The following is a 22,679-nucleotide window of genomic DNA, read 5'->3' as shown; positions in this document are numbered from 1 at the left end:
CTCAAAACAAAAACAAAAATGTAGCAATAAATGATTGTGAGCTTATCAACCTATTCTGGAAGATATATGTTCCAAACAATCTCTAGATGAGGTAACAGCTCCAAAGTCCTCCCTTTAACATTCTAAAATGTCATTAAAAGCTAAACAAATGGCTTAGATTTTAGGATTGAGGTCACTAAAATCAGTTTGGTCACCTAAAATTTGTATCTTACCTATAAAACGGAACAGAGTAATATGCTGACTCATGGTGCTGGCTTCTCTTTTATAATTATAAAAGCAGGTCATTTTAAAGAATTATCAAACTTACATTTAAAAAGAACATGGCTGGGCACAGTGGCTCACGGCTGTAATCCCAGCACTTTGGGAGGCAGGGGCAGGCAGATCACCTGAGGTCAGGAGTTCAAGACCAGCTTGGCCAACATGGTAAAACTCCATCTCTACAAAAATACAAAAAATTAGCCAGGCATGATGGCGGGTGCCTGTAACCCCAGCTACTTGGGAGGCTGAGGCGGGTGAATCACTTGAACCTGGGAGGCAGAGGCTGTAGTGAGCAGAGGTCGCACCATTGCACTCCAGCCTGGACTAGACAGCGAGACTCCATCTCCAAAAAAAAAAAAAGAATATGATAAGAATATGATATGTTTCTTCCTAAGATTTTATAGGCAACTGGGAAAGGGGTGAAAACAGTCTGAATGGTAAATTCAGACTGGCCACATGAGATCAGCTTTCCACATTTGTGAAATATAATCATCATCTCTACTGAATGTTACTGAAAATGAAAACAGGGTAAAATATAATTGCAGAATACTGCTTTAGAAAAACTTTCACAGAATCATATTTAGGTATTTTTCCCATTCACTTCATATAATCTGGATTCATTCATGCCATAGTGTTTATTTATACTCTAAAGTAACAAGTCCACTTGTACACATTGATTTCACAACATCAATAAATTTGTACACTTTGAGATTTGTTTCTGGGTTATAATTCTTCCTCTGGGTCTCGTGACCGTTTCCGGGTGCTCAAGGAACCTTCTGTTTGCAATGAACATGCAGAAGTAACAACAGTATCTCTAAATCCCTGAGGCTGAAAGATAAAAAATATATATACAAATATGCTTTAAGAACATTTGAAGACTGATCTTAGAAATATTTTTAAGTAACTAATAAGAAAGCTACTTTATTCTAGGGCCAGGCGTAGTGGCTCACACCTGTAATCCCAGCACTTTGGGAGGCTGAGGTGGGCAGATCACGAGGTCAGGAGTTCAAGACCAGCCTGGCCATCATGGTGACCCCCCATCTCTACCAAAAATATAAAAATTAGCTAGGCGTGGTGGCACACACCTCTAGTCCCAGCTACTCTGGAGGCTGAGGCAGGAGAATCGCTTGAACCTGGGAGGCGGAGGTTGCAGTGAGCCGAGATGGTGCCACTGCACTCTAGCCTGGGCGAAAGAGCGAGACTTCATCTCGAAAAAAAAAAAAAAAAAAGAAAGTTCTTGAGATAGAAATTTATCAACCACTGTCAATGAAGAGTTTAACCTCATGGATACGTGCCTAAGCCCAGGCTATATTAAGAGTATTTTATATATACTTATTTATACCCTTGCATACACACACACAGAAATAACATTGCATTATAAAAATGTTCTCTAAAGGTCAATCCTAACAAACTTTACGATAGCTTTGTTAGAAGAAGTAAAAGGTAATGTCCTAAGTCTTAGGACATTTATTTTCATAATTAAGTACTCTAAAGTTTTCCAACTAGGATATTTCTCTCTTTTTTTTTCCCCCAACTAGGATATTTCAAGTACACCTGGGTAGTGCAAAGACTAAGTGGATAATTCAGTTTCAGAATCTCTATTTCTGTTTTTGTCCTTATAAAAATGAGATAAAGCCGGGCTTGGTGGCTCACGCCTGTAATCCCAAAACTTTGGAAGGCTGAGGAGGGCGGATCACTTGAGGTCAGGAGTTTGAGACTAGTCTGGCCAACATGGCGAAACCCCATCTCTACTAAAAACACAAAAATTAGCCAGGAGTGGTAGCACACGCCTATAATCCCAGCTACTAGGGAGGCTGAAGCAGGAGAATTGCTTAAACCAGTAGGGCGGAGGCTGCAGTGAGCCAAGATTGCATCACTGCACTCCAGCCTGGGCGACAGAGAGAGACTCCATCTCAAAAAAAATAAGAGATGCCAAAAATATATTTGGCTCAACACTATTGATAAATATGCATATTTCAGCCAAAAAATGTGTGTTCTATGATGTAAATTCACAGAAAAATTAACATCTTAAAGTGGGCTATATTTGGTGGCTACAATAGATCTATAATACCTACAGACCAAAATAAGTAATGTTAGTATTTTTTCTTTTCTGGAAATCTTCAACAACTTTCACTTTAAAGATTTTTAATATCCTGACATTACATATGGCATGGAACACACTACCCCAAAATAAGTATTTCCTCTGTTCTTAAGAATAAATTTCAGTCCATTTGTGACTACAATATTCTGTATATACTACTATTTTGGGGACAATGTTCTAAGCATCAAAAGCTGTCCTCAAATATGCTTGCTGCCTACAGAAGTTAACAGAAGCAAGTTGTAAATTCTCTCTTTAGATAATTACTGCCCATCAATATCAAAATCCCACTCTAATCAAATAATACTGACTTTGATTTGAAACAGTACTGTGGATTCCTTCTGGCTGGGTGACTTGTACAATGTTGCCAACCTGCTTAAAGAAAAAGAATAAATACATACAAACACATGAACTTAATTAAAAGTTCAGATGACCAAATTCATAATTTAAATGTATGGGTTTATTATATTAATAATTCTATTTTTTTCTCTAAGAACACAAAAAGGAGAGAAATATTAAAAATATACCCTTCAAATACCCGTATGTATATAAGAGTTTATATGAAATTTAAAGCAACCTAAAAGTCCAATGACTGATTCAAATAAATTATTTTATATATGATGAGATATTACTTATGCTAAAAACTAAAGGTGGAAGAAAATATTCAATGAGATAGGAAAGTATTAATAATATACTAAATAATAGTTATACTGTATTATCCCATATTTATAAGTATGTATACACACATCTAAAAAAAATTGAAAGAAAACTACAATAAAAAAGTTAATAGTTGTTATCACAAGGTAAAGGTTGCTTGCTTATATTTTCCAAACTCTCTGCAGTAATCATGTTTTAATTATTGCTGAAGAATTATGATAATTTCTTACACTACAAATGAGAAACACTTACTCATATTACACCCAATAAAACAGCTAGGAAGACATTGTTTTAAAATGATGCACCTAGGCATGGTGGCTCATGTCTTTAATCCCAGCTCTTTAGGAGGGCAAGGCATGAGGATCACTTGAGACCAGGAGTTTGAAGCCATCCTCGGCAACATAGTGAGACCCCCATCTCTACAAAAAAAAAAACCAAATAATAATAATATAAAATGATTATGTCCCCAAAAATAAGTCATGACAGAACAAGATCTGCTTAGGTGGGATTTTATTATGTCTTATACAATTAATATAAAACTGAAAGCTAAAAGTAGCTGAGAAATAAAATTCTAAGCTCTTATTAACTATATTCAAGTACTGTAACAGCAACAAATATAAACAAAAACCTTTAAGACTGCTTTTTGGCTGGGTGCGGTGGCTCACGCCTGTAATCCCAGCACTTTGGGAGGCCAAGGCAGGCAGATCACCTGAGGTCGGGAGTTCGAGACCAGCCTGACCAACATGGAGAAACCCCGTCTCTACTAAAAATACAAAATTAGCTGGGTGTGGTGGTGCATGCCTGTAATCCCAGCTACTCGGGAGGCTGAGGCAGGAGAATTGCTTGAACCTGCGAGGCAGATGTTGCAGTGAGCCGAGATCGCGCCATTGCACTCCAGCCTGGGCAAAAAGAGTGAAACTCCATCTCAAAAAAAAAACAAAAACAAAAAACTGCTTTTAAGAATTACTTTAAAACTGATACACTGTAACTTATTCACAATAGCCAGAAGGTAGAAGCAACCCAAGTGTGCATCCACAGATGAATAAACAAAATGTGGTATGTACATACAATGGAATATGCAGATTTAAGGAAGAAAATTCTGACACATGCTACAACATAAATGAGCCTTGAAGACATTATACTAAGTGAAATAAGCCAGTCACATCAGAACGAATATTATATGATTCCAATTATATGGGGTTGCTAGAGGAGTGAAATTCAGAGACAGAAGGTAGAATGGTGATTGTCAGGGGCTGGGGGTAAAAAAGAATGAGTTAGCATTTAATGGGTACAGAGTTTCAGTATGGGAAGATGAAAAAGTTCTGAAAATGGATGATGATGGCTGCACGATATGAATGTATCTAATGCCAGTGAACTATATATAAACATAAAATGGTAAATTTCATGTTATATATATGTTTTAGCACAATGTAATAAAACTGATCTAAAAAATACAGATTCTAATCTAGAGGAAAATAAGATTCTCAGAGTTGTAAGGATCATTTACTTACACAAAATAGAATGATTTGTTTTCAAAGACAATTCAAAAAGGACATTTTGGCTATGATTTGTTACTCTCTTAATTTTGAAATTGCCCCTCTTCTCAGACACAATTCAAAAGAAAAACAGAGACCAAAATACAGCAGAATCTAAAATGTCGTATACTCCATAATTGCAACTTTAAACATAAATAAAATAATTGCTAAGTAATATATAATACAAGAATAGCTATGTGGAGGCCGGGCGCGGTGGCTCACGCCTGTAATCCCAGCACTTTGGGAGGCCGAGGCAGGCAGATCATGAGGTCAGGAGTTCAAGACCAGCCTGGCCAACATGGTGAAACCATGTCTCTAGTGAAGATACGAAAAAAAAAAAAAAAATTAGCTGGGCGTGGTGGCACACACCTGTAATCCCAGCTACTGAGGAGGCTGAGGTAGGAGAATCGCTTGAACTGGGGAGGTGGAGGTTGCAGTGAGCCAAGATCGTGCCTCTGCACTCCAGCCTGGGCGACAGGGCGAGACTCCGTCTCAAAAAAAAAAAAAAAAAAAAATAGCTGTGTCGAGTGGAATTATAAACTTTTATAATCCCTTAGGGTTGATAATCTATCTTTAATGCAAAAATTCACAGAAAGAGAGGCAAGGTGTATTTTAACCTGCCTTATTAGGAAATCATTTTTTGAATGACAAAAATCAGCTAACCTTCTGAAAAATATCAACAGTATGTCCAAAAAAGGTACATCTATCCTGAGGAAATTATTAAAGAGTGAAAAGCTTTTAAGAAGCATTTACATGCTTATTAAGAATCCTAAAGTCGGCCGGGCACAGTGGCTCATGTCTATAATCCAGCACTTTGGGAGGCTGAGATGGGCAGGTCACTTGAGGTCAGGCATTTGAGACCAGCCTGGTCAAAATGGTGAAACCCTGTCTCTATTAAAAATACAAAAGTTGGCCAAGTGTGGTGGCGCATGCCTATAATCCCAGCTACTTGGGAGGCTGAGGCAGGAGAATCACTTGAATCAGGGAGGTGGAGGTTGCAGGGAGCCGATATGACGCCACTACACTCCAGCCTGGGTGACAGAGTGAGACTCCATCTCAAAAAATAAAACAAAACAAAAGAATCCTAAAGTCAAAGGGGCATTAATTATTCAGGTTGAAAATCATCCTCAGGCCAGGCGCGGTGGCTCACCCCTGTAATCCCAGCCCTTTGGGAGGCCGAGGTGGATCACCTGAGGTCGAGAATTTGAGGCCAGCCTGACCAACATGGAGAAACCCCATCTCAACTAAAAATACAAAAAATTAGCCAGGCGTGGTGGTGCATGCCTGTAATCCCAGCTACTTGGCAGGCTGAGGCAGAAGAATCGATTGAACCCGGGAGGCCGAGGTTGTGGTGAGCTGAGATCACACCATTGCACTCCAGCCTGGGCAACAAGAGCAAAACTCCATCTCAAAAACAAAACAAAACAATCATCCTCAAATTTCTAGGTAAAAATACCATTTTTATGCATCATGTCTCTTTAAAGATCTTTTAAAATGAAAACTAAACCAAAGAATCACTTGGCTCATGGCCCCAGCTGAGATGTAGCTTAACATATGGCTGAACTACATAGTTTGGGTCAGGAAGAAATAAGACAGAAGCACAATTTGTGCTCTAAAACTGAGCACACATATGAAACACTGTGTGGGGGTGTTGATTTATTACTCCACTCTACCACCAGATCGTCTTGGCAAAGAGTAGTGTAATTTTGAATAATCTTGGCCTCATATAATCATGAATATGCAAATTGGAGGAAAACTCACATAATATAAGGACATAGACAAAAGTAGTTCTTTTAATAACTGTTGGAATATTATTCCATCATTAGTCTAAGGGTAAAAATCAGGTGTTACTGGTGAAGGACAGGGGCTGGGGCATGAGATAGTACACCTAAGTTCAATTCCCAATATAAACTTGGCTATTCAAGATTTTTAGTTTCTGGACGGGTGCTGTGGCTCACGCCTACAATCTCAGCACTTTAGCAGGCCGAGGTGGGTGGACTGCCTGAGCTTAGGAGTTCGAGACCAGCCTGGGCAACGTGGCAAAACCCCATCTCTACAAAAATTACAAAAATTAGCTGGGTGTGGTGGTACATGCCTGTGGTCCCAGCCACTTGGGAGGCTGAGGTGGGAGGATTGCTTGAGCCCAGGAGGCTGAGGCTGCAGTGAGCTGAGATCGCACCACTGCACTCTAGCCTGGGCAACAAAGTGAGACCCCGCCTCAAAAAAAAAAAAAAAAAAAAGAAAAGATTTTTAGTCTTCCTCTCCAAATGAAAAAATGTTCATTTTTATAACTATTTTTCCCTGACACGAATTTCTATTTCCATCCTTTTAAAATAAACTAAAATTTAAAAAACATAAAGCATACAAAATTTCATGCAACTTTTTTTTTTTTTTTTTGAGACAGAGTCTCACTCTGCTGCCCAGGCTGGAGTGCAGTGGTGCAATCTTGGCTCACTGCAACCTCTGCCTCCTGGGTTCAAGCGATTCTCCTACCTCAGCCTCCTGAGTAGCTGGGATTACAGGTGCCCGCCACCATGCCTGGCTAATTTTTTTGTATTTTTAGTAGAGAAAGAGTTTCCCCATATTGGCCAGGCTGGTCTAGAACTCCCAACCTCAGGTGATCCACCTGCCTTGGCCTCCCAAAGTGCTGGGATTACAGGCGTCAGCCACCGTGCCTGGCCTCATGTAACTTTTTTTTTTTTTTTAATATCTTAGAGACGGGGTCCCATTTTGTGGCCCAGCCTGGAGTGTAATAGCTCAGTCATAGCTCACTGCCACCCTGACTTCCTGGGCTCAAGTGATTTTCCCAACTCTGGCCTCCCAAACAGCTAGAACTATAGGTGCGCACCACCACGCCTGGCTAATTTTTTATTTATCTATAGAGGTGGTGTCTTGCCATTTTGGCCAGGCTGTTCCCCAACTTCTGGGCTCAAGCTCATGCAACTTTAACAACTTAAAGATGTCAGGTTTCAAATGATAAAGAACAAAACTACTTCAATGCTATTAAATGAGGTCAATTTATTTTGATTACATAAAGTATGTACATTATTTATCATATATCCACAGCCTGAAAAAAAAAAGTTTGAAGAAAAAAGATTTTACCTAAAAAAAGGAATAAGCTACATATTCAGATTGGCTGGCCATCAACACAATACTACAGTTACCTTCTAGAAACAGTTATTATAGAAGAAAAGAAATGAACTCTATTATAAAGTCAGCTATGGCCGGGTGCGGTGGCTCACGCCTGTAATCCCAGCACTTTGAGAGGCTGAGATGGGCAGGTCACCTGAGGTCAGGAGTTCAAGACCAGCCTGGCCAACATAGTGAAATCCCATCTCTACTAAAAATACAAAATTAGCAAGACGTGCTGGAAGGCACCTATAATCCCAGCTACTCGGCAGGCTGAGACAAGAGAATCACTTGACCCCAGGAGGTGGAGGTTGAAGTGAGCCGAGATCTCGCCATTGCACCCCAGCCTGGGCAAAAAGAGCGAAACTCCCTCTCAAAAAAAAAAAAAAAAAAAAGTTTATAAGGCCGGGTGCAGTGGCTCACGCCTGTAATCCCAGCACTTTGGGAGGCCGAGGCTGGCGGATCACGAGGTCAGAAGATCGAGACCATCCTGGCTAACACGGTGAAACCCCGTCTCTACTAAAAATACAAAAAATTAGCTGGGCGTGGTGGCGGGCGCCTGTAGTCCCAGCTACTCAGGAGGCTGAGGCAGGAGAATGGCATGAACCCGGGAGGCAGAGCTTGCAGTGAGCCTAGATCGTGCCACTGCACTCCAGCCTGGGTGACAGAGCAAGACTCCGTCTCAAAAAAAAAAAAAAAGGTTTATAAAGTTAGCTATAAAATGTAGATAATACTATTTTCAGTCTACAGCCATACCACCCCAAATGTGCCCGATCTCATCTGGTAATACTATTTCAAAGATTTACATGGAAAATAACATGAAATTATATATATACACACATATACATACGTATATATACATACACACATATATATGTATAGATGTATATATGTGTATATGTATATACATCTATACATATACATATATACATCTATACGTATACACATATACATACACATATATATGTGTATACATCTATACGTATACACATATATACATCTGTATCTACATCTATACGTATACACATATATACATACACGTATATATGTATACATATATACATACAATGTTTTTCACAATAAAGGACAGTTAAGAAATATTCAATAAATAGTAGCTATTATTTACTACTTATTCAGTTAACCTTTCTTGGCCTTGGTTTTCTTTTAGTAATAATAGGTATACGTTCTGCAAATAATTATTGAAAAGATTATCTGAAATGTTATATTTAAAGTGCCTAGTAAAATACCTAGCACAAGCAAGCACTCACTAAAATGACAGTATGAAAAATAAATAAGAATTAAAAAAATGATCTTATGAGATGTAGAAAAAATATTATAGAACAGCAGATTTCCCCCAATCTGTCTATATTCAATGCTGGTGTTGTACATCATTTTCTTTTTTTTTTTTGGGGTGGGGGATAGAGTCTCACTCTGTAACCAGGCTGGAGGGCAGTGGCACAATCTTGGTTCACTGCAACCTCCGCCTCCTGGGTTCAAGTGATTCTCCTGCCTCAGCCTTCTGAGTAGCTGGGACTAAAGGCATGTGCCATCATGCCCAGTTAATTTTTATTTTTAGTAGAGACGGGATTTCACCATGTTGGCCAGGATGGTCTTGATCTCTTGACCTCATGATCCACCTACCTTAGCCTCCCAAAGTGATGGGATTACAGGTGTGAGCCACTGCATCCAGCCATGTACTTTGGTTTCTAATTTCTTGGGAAGGATTTGTAAGAAGGTGAATTCATACAATGGTTAACTCATGGTAAGCATGATTTTCTGATCTCTTGGGTAACTTATCAATGCTAACTTCTAGAACTTGTCAAAGAAGGCAAATTTTCCTCCTGATGAGTTCATAAAATGATGAAATATCTTGCTCTGCTCCCATTATTTTTCTTCTTAAATGCATTTTATTAGTGAATATTTAATTATAGTCTGAAGAAGACTACTGTATACTAGCTCAGGCGTAATTCCTATGAAAAAATAAATGATGGAATGTGCTTTACAGAATAACCTATAACTGGGAAAGTATAAGCAATATGTTCAAAAGACAGCTGGAGAACTGTTGCCAAATCTTTACAATAAGGTTTGGCGCCAAGAAAATAACTCCTTTTGTGACTCTAGTATACAGCAACTTACTTACAAAACTAGGGGTAACTATCTTAAATTGTGATCATAGAAAAAAAATTACAGGGATGATTTACCAGTCATACTGGTTTAGAGTAAAAAATTTGTTTAAATTAGGAGGAGACAATCAATAGTAAAGCACTATGTATTGTGGGGGAAAAAAAAAACGTTACCTGAGCTCTTCGCAAATACCATTTTTAAAGAAGACCCAAACTGCACGATCAGTTGCAAAAGATATATACAGAAGTGTAATCGATTCTGTTATGAGCTTCAGGTCCGTAAAACCTAACTTGGTCAGGCAGGATTTTTTCAGTTTGTAGAACAACAAAGAAATATAGATTAAAAAATAGACAATTTCACTGGCTAGGCCCAATACGTATTTAAGTGACCTTTTATTCCATCTTTGCCCCCATGCCATTTTAATTTCTCCCTTTATTAGAGCATTTCCAAACCAAGACCTCTAGGTTATACCAATTAATCACAAAGCAGAGAGGCTAGCATAAATCTGACATTTTCTAGAAGTGTAGAAGACTTCACAGCTTTCAATGGCCTATTTTCAAGAAAATAAAAGCTGGTTTGTTCACTTGCTCAGCAGCTTTAAAAACAAATACAAAGATTTCATGCTGCCATACTTTTAAAGAACAATACTTGTGAAATGCAGGTAAGTAACTGGATAATAAAAGCTGGACAGCAAAATACAAAATAAAAAAAAAAACAGACACAATTTCATACAAGAAATATCCTAAGCAACTAAGAGAAACCGTCGTATGTTCCAAATAAATTAATTTTAAAGCTAACCTCACTCCTTTTGTCCTGATTTTATTCTTTTTTTTCAATCTCTTCCAGGAACACAGAGTACTCACCTCCTTCTACATGGCTAATAAATTATTTCGAAGAGCCTTAGAAAATGGCATTCCCTGGCCACCTACTCATTTCAGGTGCATGTGCTCCATCATTTAAATATTCCAGAGAATTTCCTATGTAGCTAAATACGCAGTAATAACACATTTCTATGTTTGCTCTAGGTGATATCAGACAAGGCAACAAAAGTGTTACTTCATGGGTCATTGTATATCTCATCCACAGGACTAGCTCTAAGAAAGCTGTAAGGGTTCATTCAGTGTAATTAACCCAATATTCGCAGTTATTAACTTGTTTCTATACTGACCTTTGCTTTCGGTCCCAGTGAAAGATTAGCCGTATTGTAGCAGCATGTCCCCAACTTTCCCCTGAGAGTAAAGAACATTAATAACTGTATATGGCCTTACTGACTTGGTTATACATTTCTCAGAATGCCTCTGATCAAATATAATCTTACTTTATTAATTTAACATAAGAAAAGTATACTTGCTTTCAAAAAACCTGGAAAATGAGTAATATCCTGAGATTACAAGGTTTTTACCTATCTCGGGAAATACTGCAAATCATTATTCTCTATTTGCTTTTAGAAAACTTTATTGTCTGAGTCCGTATATGTGTCAATTTTCCATATCATCAAGCCTAACATATTTCTGACCTCCAGAAGAAAGTAAAAACTCTGGTATTCTTTTTTTTTTTTTTTTTTTGACATCAACAGAATATATAATTAAGTTGTGGCATATTCATGTCATCAAAATGAACTACAGTGTCACACAACAACATGGATGAATCCAAAAACAATAATGAGCAAAGTTGTCAGTCATATACAGTATAATTATATTTATACAAAGGCTATAAATAAGCAACTGTTGGGGATACACAGACAGTAAAATCTATAAAAGCTAGGTGACAATTACACAAAATTCAGGATAGCGGTTGCCTCTTGGGGGGAGAGCATACGAGGCTCCTGGGGGGTAGTAATGTTCCATTTGTCAGTCTGAACAATGGGCACCTGGACATGTATTATTGTTCTTCTAAATATACATTTTCATTTGTATATTCTATTTCGCATTAAAAAGAAAAAAGACCAAAAAAAAAAAAGCATTAAGTGTAACTCAAGATTTAAGCAATGGTGCTTGGGAGTATTATCATATCACACAGACACAATGCAAGGAAATGAAAAGGTGGATATAATTTGTGAGGTAGAGATGATGGGCTCAGGTTTGGACAAACTGAGCTCCTGAAACACAAGACTTTTATTACTAGTCATATTAGGTGTGAAACTGGCCTGAGATCACCAATTGCTTTTATGCTAGATTTGGAGGGCAAAGAGGGCAGTTGAACTCAGCAATTTATGTGTCCAGCACTGAAAATCTTCATGGCAAACAATTACTAATAGGTTATATGTTAGGTTACTTTTCAGTCCCACTCAGTTCAAAGGGTTTGTCATTACCCTACTGATCTGCACTTCTAAGTCTCCTGCCTGTTGCATTCTGATGATCCATTTCTACGCAAGACATATAATCTAAAGCTGAGACACAGCAATAGAAGACCAAAGAACAGACACAGCAACAAAGTTTGCATGAGGCAAATCAGGAGGGTAGGAATGAGATTTTGATGTGCATCTTGGTCAAATTCCAGAACTAGCAAAGAGAGGGCCAGTTCCTAATTCCAATCAAAGCAAATTCAGCCATCTTATTTTCACACAGAAGTGGTCTACGCTGATTTTTAAATCTCTTTAAGGGATTAGGGAGCCTCTGAAATATAAAGGAAACTAAACTGATAATAATGTAAAATGAGCAGTGACCTATCATACCAGCAAACACTGTCAAAAACAGAAAGCTAATGGTGGGACTGGAGTCTAGAACACAGGAATTATGTTTATCCAGTGCTGCACTGTACAACAGGGCAGTCACTTGCCATATGTGGCAATTTAAGTTTAAGTAAAATTCAATTAAACATTCCATTCCACAGCTGCACTAGCCATATTTTAAATGCCTCAATAGCCACATGTAGCGAGGACTACTGTACTGAAGAGCACAGACACAGAACACTTCTATCATAACTGACCGTTCTATTGAACAATATCCTAGCAATATCCAAGGTAAAGGGTGTTCTGCTAGTAAAGCAAGGAGGGCATCAGAATTATCACAACTTAAGCATAATATTCCTGACGGCATCTATTTCCATTTATTTGCTTCTCTGCTTACCAATTCTGAACCCCTGCTTTCCCAACTTTCTGGTATCTGGGAAGAAAATAAACTGACTAGAAAACATAAACTTCATTCTGCTTAACAACTGTAATTCTCACTAAATTTATAAATTTGCTTTCTGATTTATCATAGCGTGCTGAAGGCATGAGTTTGAGAAAGGCTGTTTGATTACCCGAGTGGATCCAAACATTAGGAAGCTCTTGCTTAAGTGGGTGATAGAAAGTGACAAAAACAGCTGGAAGAAACATGAGAGACTATTACACTCCCTTCCCTAACCTTCCTCTTTTTTTTTTTTTTTTGAGACGGAGTCTTGCTCTGTCGCCCAGGCTGGAGTGCAGTGGCACGATCTTGGCTCACTGCAAGCTCCGCCTCCCGGGTTCACGCCATTCTCCTGCCTCAGCCTCTCTGAGTAGCTGGGACTACAGGCGCCCGCCACCACGCCCGGCTAATTTTTTGTATTTTTAGTAGAGATGGGGTTTCACCGTGTTAGCCAGGATGGTCTCGATCTCCTGACCTCGTGATCCGCCAGCCTCGGCCTCCCAAAGTGCTGGGATTACAGGCTTGAGCCACCGCGCCCGGCAACCTTCCTCCTTTTCATCCTGCTCACCTGGGTCAGGTTAGAATCCGTCCTTTGTACAGTACCCTGTACCTTTCTATTGTAACCTTTACTACATTATCTGTTTATAGAATGATCTATGTCATTAGTTGAAAACTAGTCAAGGGCAGAGACTTTTTTTTTTTTTTTTTTTTTTTGAGATGGAGTTTCACTCGTTGCCCAGGCTGGAGTGCAATGGCGTGACCATGGCTTACTGCAACCTCTGCCTCCGAGGTTCAAGCAATTCTCTTGCCTCAGCCTCCCGAGTAGCTGGGATTACAGGAATGTGCCACCGCACCCATCTAATTTTGTATTTTTAGTAGAGATGGGGTTTCTCCATGTTGGTCAGGCTGCTCTCCAACTCCCAACCTCAGGTGATCCACCCGCCTCAGCCTCCCAAAGTGCTGGGATTATAGGCATAAGCCACCGTGCCTGGCCAAAACTCTGGTAGAATATTCTTTTAAGATTTTAGTGGAAATAAATCTTGAAGCATTGCATTCTAACAAAACCACGATATTCACTGTAGTGTGATTTGTGTTTAAGTGGATTCACCCTTCCTTCTCCCTAACACTGTGAACTCCCTGGGGGCAAGAATCTTTGACACAATAGTTGCCAGACAGTAGATACGCAATTTTTTGAGAGACTCTTACTCTGTCCCCCAGGCTGGAGTGCAGAGGCACGATCCCAGCTCACTGCAGCCTACGCCTCCCAGGTTCAAGCAATTCTCACTCCCCAGCCTCCCAAGTAGGTGGGATTACAAGTGTGCGCCACCATGCCCGGATAATTTTTTGTATTTTTAGTAGAGATGGGGTTTCACCGTATAGGCCAGGCTGGTCTTGAACTCCTGGCCTCAAGTGATGCGCCTTGGCCTCCCAAGGTATTGGGATTACAGGTGTGGGACACTGTGTCTGGCTACTCAATAAATGTTAAATAACTAAAAGGAACAATCAGTATCTAAGGGTACTGTGCTTAGTGCTAAGATTAACCAGTGAACAAGACAAATACAGTCTGCTTTCATGAAGCTTATAGTACTCAATGAGAATCAAATGAAAGAGATAAGAAAAACTGTGATAAACTAAAATGTTTATCTGATTAATTACCCACCTAATGCAGGAACAAGCAAGGCCTGATTTTTATCAATCTTTGTTGTCATCTGATTGGTTAAAATTACCTACAAAAACAAAATGCAAGAGAATTAGGTGAGTTTCTTTAAAAATTATCAAGTAGACCAGCCTGGCCAAGATTGTGAAACCCCATCTCTACTAAAAATACAAAAATTAGCCGGGCATGGTGACATGCACCTGTAATCCCAGCTACTCGGGAGGCTGAGGCAGGAGAATCATTTGAACCTGGGGCGGGCAGAGGTTGCAGTGAGCCAAGATCGCGCCACTTCACTCCAGCCTGGACAAAAGAGCAAAACTCTGTCTCACTAAATAAATAAATAAACAATCAAGTAAACAGTGTTGTGATTTTTATTTATTATTATTATTTTTTTTTTTGAGACAGAGTCTCGCTCAGTCACCCAGGATGGAGTGCGGTGGCGCAATCTCTGCCCACTGCAAGCTCCACCTCCTGGGTTCACACCATTCTCCTGCCTCAGCCTCCCGAGTAGCTGGGACTACAGGCACCCACCACCATGCCCAGCTAATTTTTTTGTATTTTTTTTAGTACAGACGGGGTTTCACCGTGTTAGTCAGGATGGTCGCGATCTCCTGACCTCGTGATCTGCCTGCCTCAGCCTCCCAAAGTGCTGGTATTATAGGCGTGAGCCACCGCGCCCAGCCTGTGATTTTAGTAATATAAAATTAATCTACCTGTTACAGCCAGCCATTTAAGTAATACAAATTCTTCTAACAAAAAATTTTAAATCCCAGCACTTTGGGAGGCCGAGACAGGCAGATCACGAGGTCAGGAGATCGAGACCATCCTGGCTAACATGGTAAGCGGATCATGAGGTCAGGAAATCGAGACCATCCTGGCTAACACGGTGAAACCCTGTCTCTACTAAAAATATAAAAAATTAGCCGGGCGTGGTGGCGGGTGCCTGTAGTCCCAGCTGCTCGGGAGGCTAAGGGAAGAGAATGGCGGGAACCCGGGGGCAGAGCCTGCAGTGAGCAGAGATAGCACCACTGCACTCCAGCCTGGGCAACAAAGCAAGACTCCATCTCAAAAAAAAAAAAAAAAATTAAAAATCCACCCATAAAAAGATGTAGTTATCTGAAAATATGACTCTACTGATCATAAAATATTTTATTTTCATACTTTAGAGATGGGGTCTTGCTATGTTGCCCAGGTGGTCCTTGAAGTCCTAGACTCACATGATCCTCCCACCTCAGCCTCTGGAACAGCTGGGACTAGAGGTGTTTGCCACATCTAGCTCATAAAACTTTTTTTTTAAGAGACACGGTCTTGCTATGTTGCCCAGGCTGATCTTGAACTCCTGGGCTCACACGATCCTCCTGCCTCAGCCTCCCAAAGTGCTGGGATTACAGGCATAAGCCACTGTACCTGACCTACAAAAAACTTTTTAAAAAATTAGCTGGGCATGGTGGTGCACAACTGTAGTCCCAGCTACTCAGGAGGCTGAGGTAGGAGAACTGCTTGAGCCCAGGAGGTTGAGAAAGCAGTGAGCCATGATTCTGTCACCGTACTCCAGCCTGACGACCAAGCAAGACCTTGTCTCAAAAAAGAAAGACTGAGTCTTGCTCTGTTGCCCAGGCTGGAGTGCAATGGCGTGATCTCGGCTCACTGCAATATCCGCCTCCCAGGTTCAAGCTATTCTCCCGCCTCAGCCTCCCAAGTAGCTAGGATTACAGGTGCCTGCCACCATGCCTGGCTAATTTTTGCATTTTTAGTAAAGACGGGGTTTTACCATGTTGGCCGGCCTGGTCTCGAACTCCTGACCTCAAGTGATCCACCCACCTCAGCCTCCCAAAGGGCTGGGATTATAAGCATGTGTCACTGTGCCTGGCCTGAATCCATGTTCTTTTTTTTTTTTTTTTGAGACGGAGTCTCACTCTGTTGCCCAGGCTGGAGTGCAGTGGCGTGATCTCGGCTCACTGCAAGCTCCACCTCCCAGGTTCACGCCATTCTCCTGCCTCAGCCTCTCCGAGTAGCTGGGACTACGGGTGCCCGCCACCACGCCCGGCTAATTTTTTGTGTTTTTAGTAGAGACGGGGTTTCACCATGGTCTCGATCTCCTGACCTTGTGATCCACCTGCCTCGGCCTCCCAAAGTGCTGGGATTACAAGCGTGAGCCACCGCGCCCGGCCGAGTCCATGTTCTTTATCACTATTGCCTCCCTAGAATATTTTTACTAAAAGGAATATGAAATCCTTAACAAATACCTCAATGTTTATACTTTTAGGAAGGAAGCAAATATAGTATTACTGTTTATAATTTTACAGGAAAAAAAGAAACTGAGGCAACAAATTATGAGAAGAGACTTAAAACTCATAAAGAAAGTACAATATAAGTAGACGAACTAGGAAAAAAAAATCATAGTAGTCAGGTCAAATGACTCCAAATTAAGATTATGCTACTCGGCTAGTAACAGCCACAGGTTTTGCTTTGCAACTCAACAGATGGCCCTCAAGGTTTCATATTGCTAATTCTCTTTGTATAAATACTGACCTACAAAAAAGGTTCCAGGTTTTGAAAGACAGTAATTTTAAATAAAGAAGGGAAAACAAAAGTGTTTAAGGCTGACTTAACATAGAAGTCTGTTATCTTTCCATCCCAAAATCTCCAGAAATGGTTACTTTATATACTCTTGTAATACATATCTTCCCTCCAGAAAAAAAAGTTAATATTGCAAACTAAAACTGATAATGAAATTCCATGAAAAGCAGTAAGAAAAAAATGTCTACTCTGAAAATGAGTTTTTTACATAAGAAAACTGAGAAACAGCCCAGGCGCGGTGGCTCATGCCTATAATCCCAGCACTTTGGGAGGCCAAGGCAGGCAGATCACCTGAGGTCAGGAGTTCGAGACCAGCCTGGCCAACATGGCGATACTCCATCTCTACTAAAAATACAAAAAATCAGCCGAACGTTGGGGCAGGCACCTGTAACCCCAGCTACTCGGGAGGCTGAGACAGGAGAATCGCTGAAATCCAGGAGGCAGAGGTTGCAGCGAGCCAAGATTGCACCACTGTGCTCCAGCCTGGGCAACAAGAGCAGGACTCCATCTCAAAAAAAAAAAAAGAAAAAGAAAACTGCAAAAGAACAAAAGGTTGTTTGGCTGTTCCCACTGCAGTGGTAACACCCTAAAATTTCTGTTTTGCCACAAAGGAGAAATCTGTGATCCACCTAGATCTCAATTAGGTACCAAGTGGATGACATGATTTTCTTTTAGTTCCCCTCCCCTTACATGCCACAGGGCATTCTCCATTTGTTACCTCTCACCAGGCACCTTAGAAAAAGCTAAGCAGGAATTTAAACTGGCAGCTTTTCTTTCTTTCTTTTTTTTTTTTCTTTGAGACAAGGTCTCACTCTGTTGCTCAGGCTGTAGTGTAATGGCATGATCTTGGCTCACTGCAACCTCCGCCTCCTGGGTTCAAGCGATTCCCCTGCCTCAGCCTCTTGAGTAACTGGGATTACAGGTGTGAGCCACCATGCCTGGTTAAGCTTGTATTTTTAGTAGAGACAGGGTTTCTCCATGTTGGTCAGCCTGGTCTCGAACTCCTGACCTCAGGTGATCTCCACCTCGGCCTCCCAAAGTGCTAGGATTAGAGGCATGAGCCACCACACCCGGCCGGCAGCTTTTCTTAAGAATATTTTTTAGAAATGGGGTCTCACTCTGTCACCCTGGCTGAGGGGCAATGACATAATCATAGCTTACTGCAGCCTTGAAGTTGTGGACTCAATCTTCCTGCCTCAGCTTCCCTAGTAGCTAGAACTATAGTTTAAGCACAAGTTCTAGTAGCTAGAACTATAGGCATGCCTAACTAATTTTTAAATTATTTGTAGAGACAGGGTTTCACTACGTTGCCCTGACTAACCTTGAACTCCTGGCCTCAAGTGATCCTCCCACCTTGGCTTCCCAAAGTGCTGGGATTATAGGCATAAGCCACTGTGCCTGGCCCATGTGTAGCTTTTAAAAGTGAAATTAGCCAGGCATGGTGGCTCACGCCTGTAATCCCAGCACTTTGGGAGGCCGAAGCAGGCAGATCACGAGGTCGGAGTGAGACCATCCTGGGTAATATGGTGAAACCCCATCTCTACTAAAAATACACAAAAAATTAGCTGGGTGTGGTGGTGTGTGCCTGTAGTCCCAGCTACTCGGGAGGCTGAGGCAGGAGAATGGTGTGAACCCAGGAGGCAGAGGCAGGAGAATGGTGTGAACCCGGGAGGCAGAGCTTGCAGTGAGCCAAGATCGCACCACTGCACTCCAGCCTGGGTGACAGAGCAAGACTTCGTCTCAAAAAAAAAAAAAAGTCAAATTAGAAGCCAGGTGTGGTGGCTTGTGCTGGTAATCCCAGTACTTTGGGAGGCAGAGGCAGGAGGATCACAAGGTCAGGATATCAAAGCCATCCTGGCTAACATGGTGAAACCCTGTCTCAACTAAAAATACAAAAAATTAGCTGGGCATGGTGGCATGCGCCTGTAGTCCCAGCTACTTGGGAGGCTGAGACAGGAGAATCGCTTGAACCCAGGAGGAGGAGGTTGCAGTGAGCCAAGAGCGCACCACTGCACTCCAGCCTGGGCGACAGAGTGAGACTCCATCTCAAAAAAAATAAACAAAAAAGTTAAATTAAAATTATAAATTCAGTAGCTCAGCAGTATTAGCTATATTTCAAGTGCTGAACAGTCATGCAGCTACTGTACTAGACTGTACATTTTCATCTTTCCATCAGATCTACTGGACAGTGCTGGTTAAGAGAGAGTACTTAGTGGCCGGGCGTGGTGGCTCACGCTTGTAATCCCAGCACTTTGGGAGGCCGAGGCGGGCGGATCACGAGGTCAGGAGATCGAGACCACGGTGAAACCCCGTCTCTACTAAAAATACAAAAAAAAAAAAATTAGCCGGGCGTGGTGGCGGGCGCCTGTAGTCCCAGCTACTCGGAGAGGCTGAGGCAGGAGAATGGCTTGAACCCGCCGGGGGGGGGAGGCTGGAAGCAGACAGAGCTCCCCCCCTCCCCCCCCGGGGGGGCCGAAAGAGCACCCCCCCTTCAAAAAAAAAAAAAAAAAAAGAGAGAGTACTTAGTTTACCCACTACGTATTTTTAGGAAAATATAAATCAAACTACTGATTTACCAGGTATTCAACATGCCAAAATTAGAATTTCCATTATTAGCAAATATTTATATAGCAATTATATTACTTTTGCAAAACGATTGGCCTCCATGATACAACTGAAAATTATTATGTGATTATGCCAAGCTTCTAAAGAATAAGTGTTTTTTGTTTTTTTTTTCGAGACAGAGTCTTGCTCTGTTGCCCAGGCTGGCGTGCAGTGGCATGACCTCGGCTCACTGCAACCTCTGCCTCCTGGGTTCAGGAGATTTTCCTGCCTCAGCCTCCCAAGTAGCTAGGATTACAGGTGCCCCCCACCACGCTTGGCTAAATTTTGTATTTTTAGTAAAGACAGAGTTTCACCATGTTGGCCAGGCTGGTCTCGAACTCCTGACCTCAGGTGATCCACCCAGCTCAGCCTCCCAAAGTGCTGGGATTACAGGTGTGAGCCACCATGCTAGGCCAAAAGTTTAAAACAGTAAAGTAACAATCACTTGAAATTATGAACTTCAGAGCCTTAAAAATATTTCTGCCATCCAATGTCCTTCAACCAATGAACAGATAAACAAAATGTGATATATCCATAAAATGCAAAATTATTCTGCCATTAAAAAGATACTGATGGGTGCTAAAATACAGATAAACCTTGAAAACATTATGCTAAGTGAAAGAAGTCAGACATAAAAGGCCACATACTGTATGATCTGCTTATATAAAATGTCCAGAAAAGACAAATTCACAGAAACAGAAAGCATACTAGTGGTTGTGAGGGACTGGGGGAGGGTAGAATAGAGAATGACAGCTAATGAAAAGGGTTTTGTTTTTTTGTTTTTTTGTTTTTTTTTTTTTTTTTGAGACAGAGTTTTGCTCTTGTTGCTCAGGCTGGAGTGCAATGGCGTGGTCCTGGCTTGCTGCAACCTCCACCTCCCGGATTCAAGTGATTCTCCTGCCTCAGCCTCCTGAGTAGCTGGGATTACAGGCACCTGCCACCACAACTGGCTAATTTTTTTGTATTTTTAGTAGAGATGGGGTCTCACCATGTTGGCCAGGCTGGTTGTGAACTCCTGACCTCAGGTGATCCACCCACCTTGGCCTCCCAAAGTGCTGGAATTACAGGGGTGAGCTATTGTGTCCAGCCAAAAAGAGGGTTTTGTTTTTTTTTTTTATAAATCTGGAACTGTGTGTTTCCCAGAACCAGAATTACTTTCTCCATAGGGTACAAAGTTATAGTTGACCACAAGAAAAATTTGCATGAGATTTGAAAAGTGACAGTGAAGGAACAGACATTTTAAATATTCTGAAATTCACTGTGAGGTTGGGGTTTCTTTTTTGGGGTGATGGAAATATTCTAAAATTATACAGTGGTAATGTTTGCAAAACTCTGTGGATACACTGAAAATCACTGAATTGTGCACACTGCAAGGATCAATGATATACGTCATTAAAGCTGTTTAAAAATTATGCCAATAATCAAAAAAACATATTTTTAAAGGACTTTCCCCATATCAATTTGGCGAAGATTTAAAAGACTGGTACCTAGCCAGGCGTGGTGGCTCACGCCTATAATCCCAGCACTTTGAGAGGCTGAGGCAGGCGGATCACGAGGTCAGGAGCTCGAGACCATCCTGGCTAACATGGTGAAACCCGTCTGTACTAAAAATATAAAAAATTAGCCGGGCATGGTGGCACGCGCCTGTAGTTCCAGCTACTCAAGAGGCTGAGGCAGGAGAATCTCTTGAACCCAGGAGGCGCAGGTTGCAGTGAGCCAAGATCGCGCCACGGCACTCCAACCTGGGTGACAGAGCGAGACTCCATCTCAAAGACATAAATAAATAAATAAAAGACTGGTACCCAAAGTTGGTAAAGATATGGGAAAACAAGAGTTCCCATTCATTGCTGTAGAGACATACTTTGGAGCATAGTTTCTGAGGGTAATTTTATAATATAAAACAAAATGTTCAAAAATCAATTCCTTTGGCTTAATATTTTCACTTTAAGAAATTTATTCTAGACTAGGTGTGGTGGCTCACGCACTGGGTAATCCCAGCACTTTGGGAGGCCAAGGAGGGTGGATCACTTGAGGACAGGAGTTTGAGACCAGCCTGGCCAACATGGTGAAATCCCATCTCTACTAAAAATACAAAAATTAGCCAGGTGTGGTGGTGCACACCTGTAATCCCAGCTATTCGAGAGACTGTGGAATGAGAAGCTCTGGAACCTGGGAGGCGGAGGCTGCAGTGAGCCAAGAGTGTGACAGTGTAGTCCAACCTGGGTGACAGAGGAAGACTCTGTCTAAAACAGAAAAAAAAAAGGAGAGACAATCAATAAGGAGGTGGTTAAAAAAACTACACTACAGGCTGGGCACAGTGGCTCATGCCTATGGAAGGCTGAAGCAGGTGGATCCCTTAAGCCCAGGAGTTCAAGAACAGCCTAGGCAATATAATGAGACCTCATCTCTACAAAAAACTTATTTATTTATTTATTTATTTTGGAGATAAGAGTCTCACTGTGTCTCCCAGGCTGGAGTGCAATGGTGTGATCTTGGCTCACTGCAACCTCCACCTCCCGAGTTCAAGTGATTCTCCTGCCTTAGCCTTCCAAGTAGCTAGGACTACAGGTGAGCACCACAATGCCTGGCTAATTTTTGTATTATTAGTAGAGACAAGGTTTCACCATGTTGGCAAGGCTGGTCTTGAACTCCTGACCTCAAGTGATCTGCTCGCCCCGGCCTCCCATAGTGGTGGGGTTATAGGTGTGAGCCACTGCGCCCAGCCTCTACAAAAAATTTAAAAATTGGCTGGGTGTGGTGGTGTGTGCCTGTGGTCTCAGCTACTCAAGAGGCTGAGGTGAAAGGATTGCTTAAGCCCAGGAGATTGAGGCTACAGTGAACCAAGATCATGCCACTACACTCTAGCCTGGATGACAGAGCGAGACCCTGTCTCATAAAAAAGAAAACCCAAAAACAAATACAAATAC

At 41.3% G+C, this 22,679-nt stretch overlaps 1 protein-coding gene across 1 annotated transcript in view; it reads right to left on the bottom strand.

Moving 5' to 3' along the window:
- Positions 1–2,652: 2,652 nt before the first annotated feature.
- The window catches only part of RAD51C (RAD51 paralog C), a 41,359-nt gene continuing 21,332 nt past the window's right edge, over positions 2,653–22,679 (bottom strand). The window contains exons 6-8 of the mRNA XM_032162846.2: positions 14,572–14,638; positions 10,970–11,030; positions 2,653–2,728 (exon numbers count right to left, since the gene is read on the bottom strand). Of these exons, the coding sequence (XP_032018737.1) occupies positions 2,653–2,728; positions 10,970–11,030; positions 14,572–14,638 (204 nt within the window). The remainder of the gene's footprint in view (positions 2,729–10,969; positions 11,031–14,571; positions 14,639–22,679) is intronic.

This window comes from Hylobates moloch, unplaced genomic scaffold (assembly GCF_009828535.3).
Source record: "Hylobates moloch isolate HMO894 unplaced genomic scaffold, HMol_V3 SCAFFOLD_10, whole genome shotgun sequence".
Classification (NCBI taxonomy): Eukaryota; Metazoa; Chordata; class Mammalia; order Primates; family Hylobatidae; genus Hylobates; species Hylobates moloch.
The sequence above is the reverse complement of the archived record's forward strand: the minus strand, read 5'-3'. Positions and strand labels throughout refer to the sequence as shown.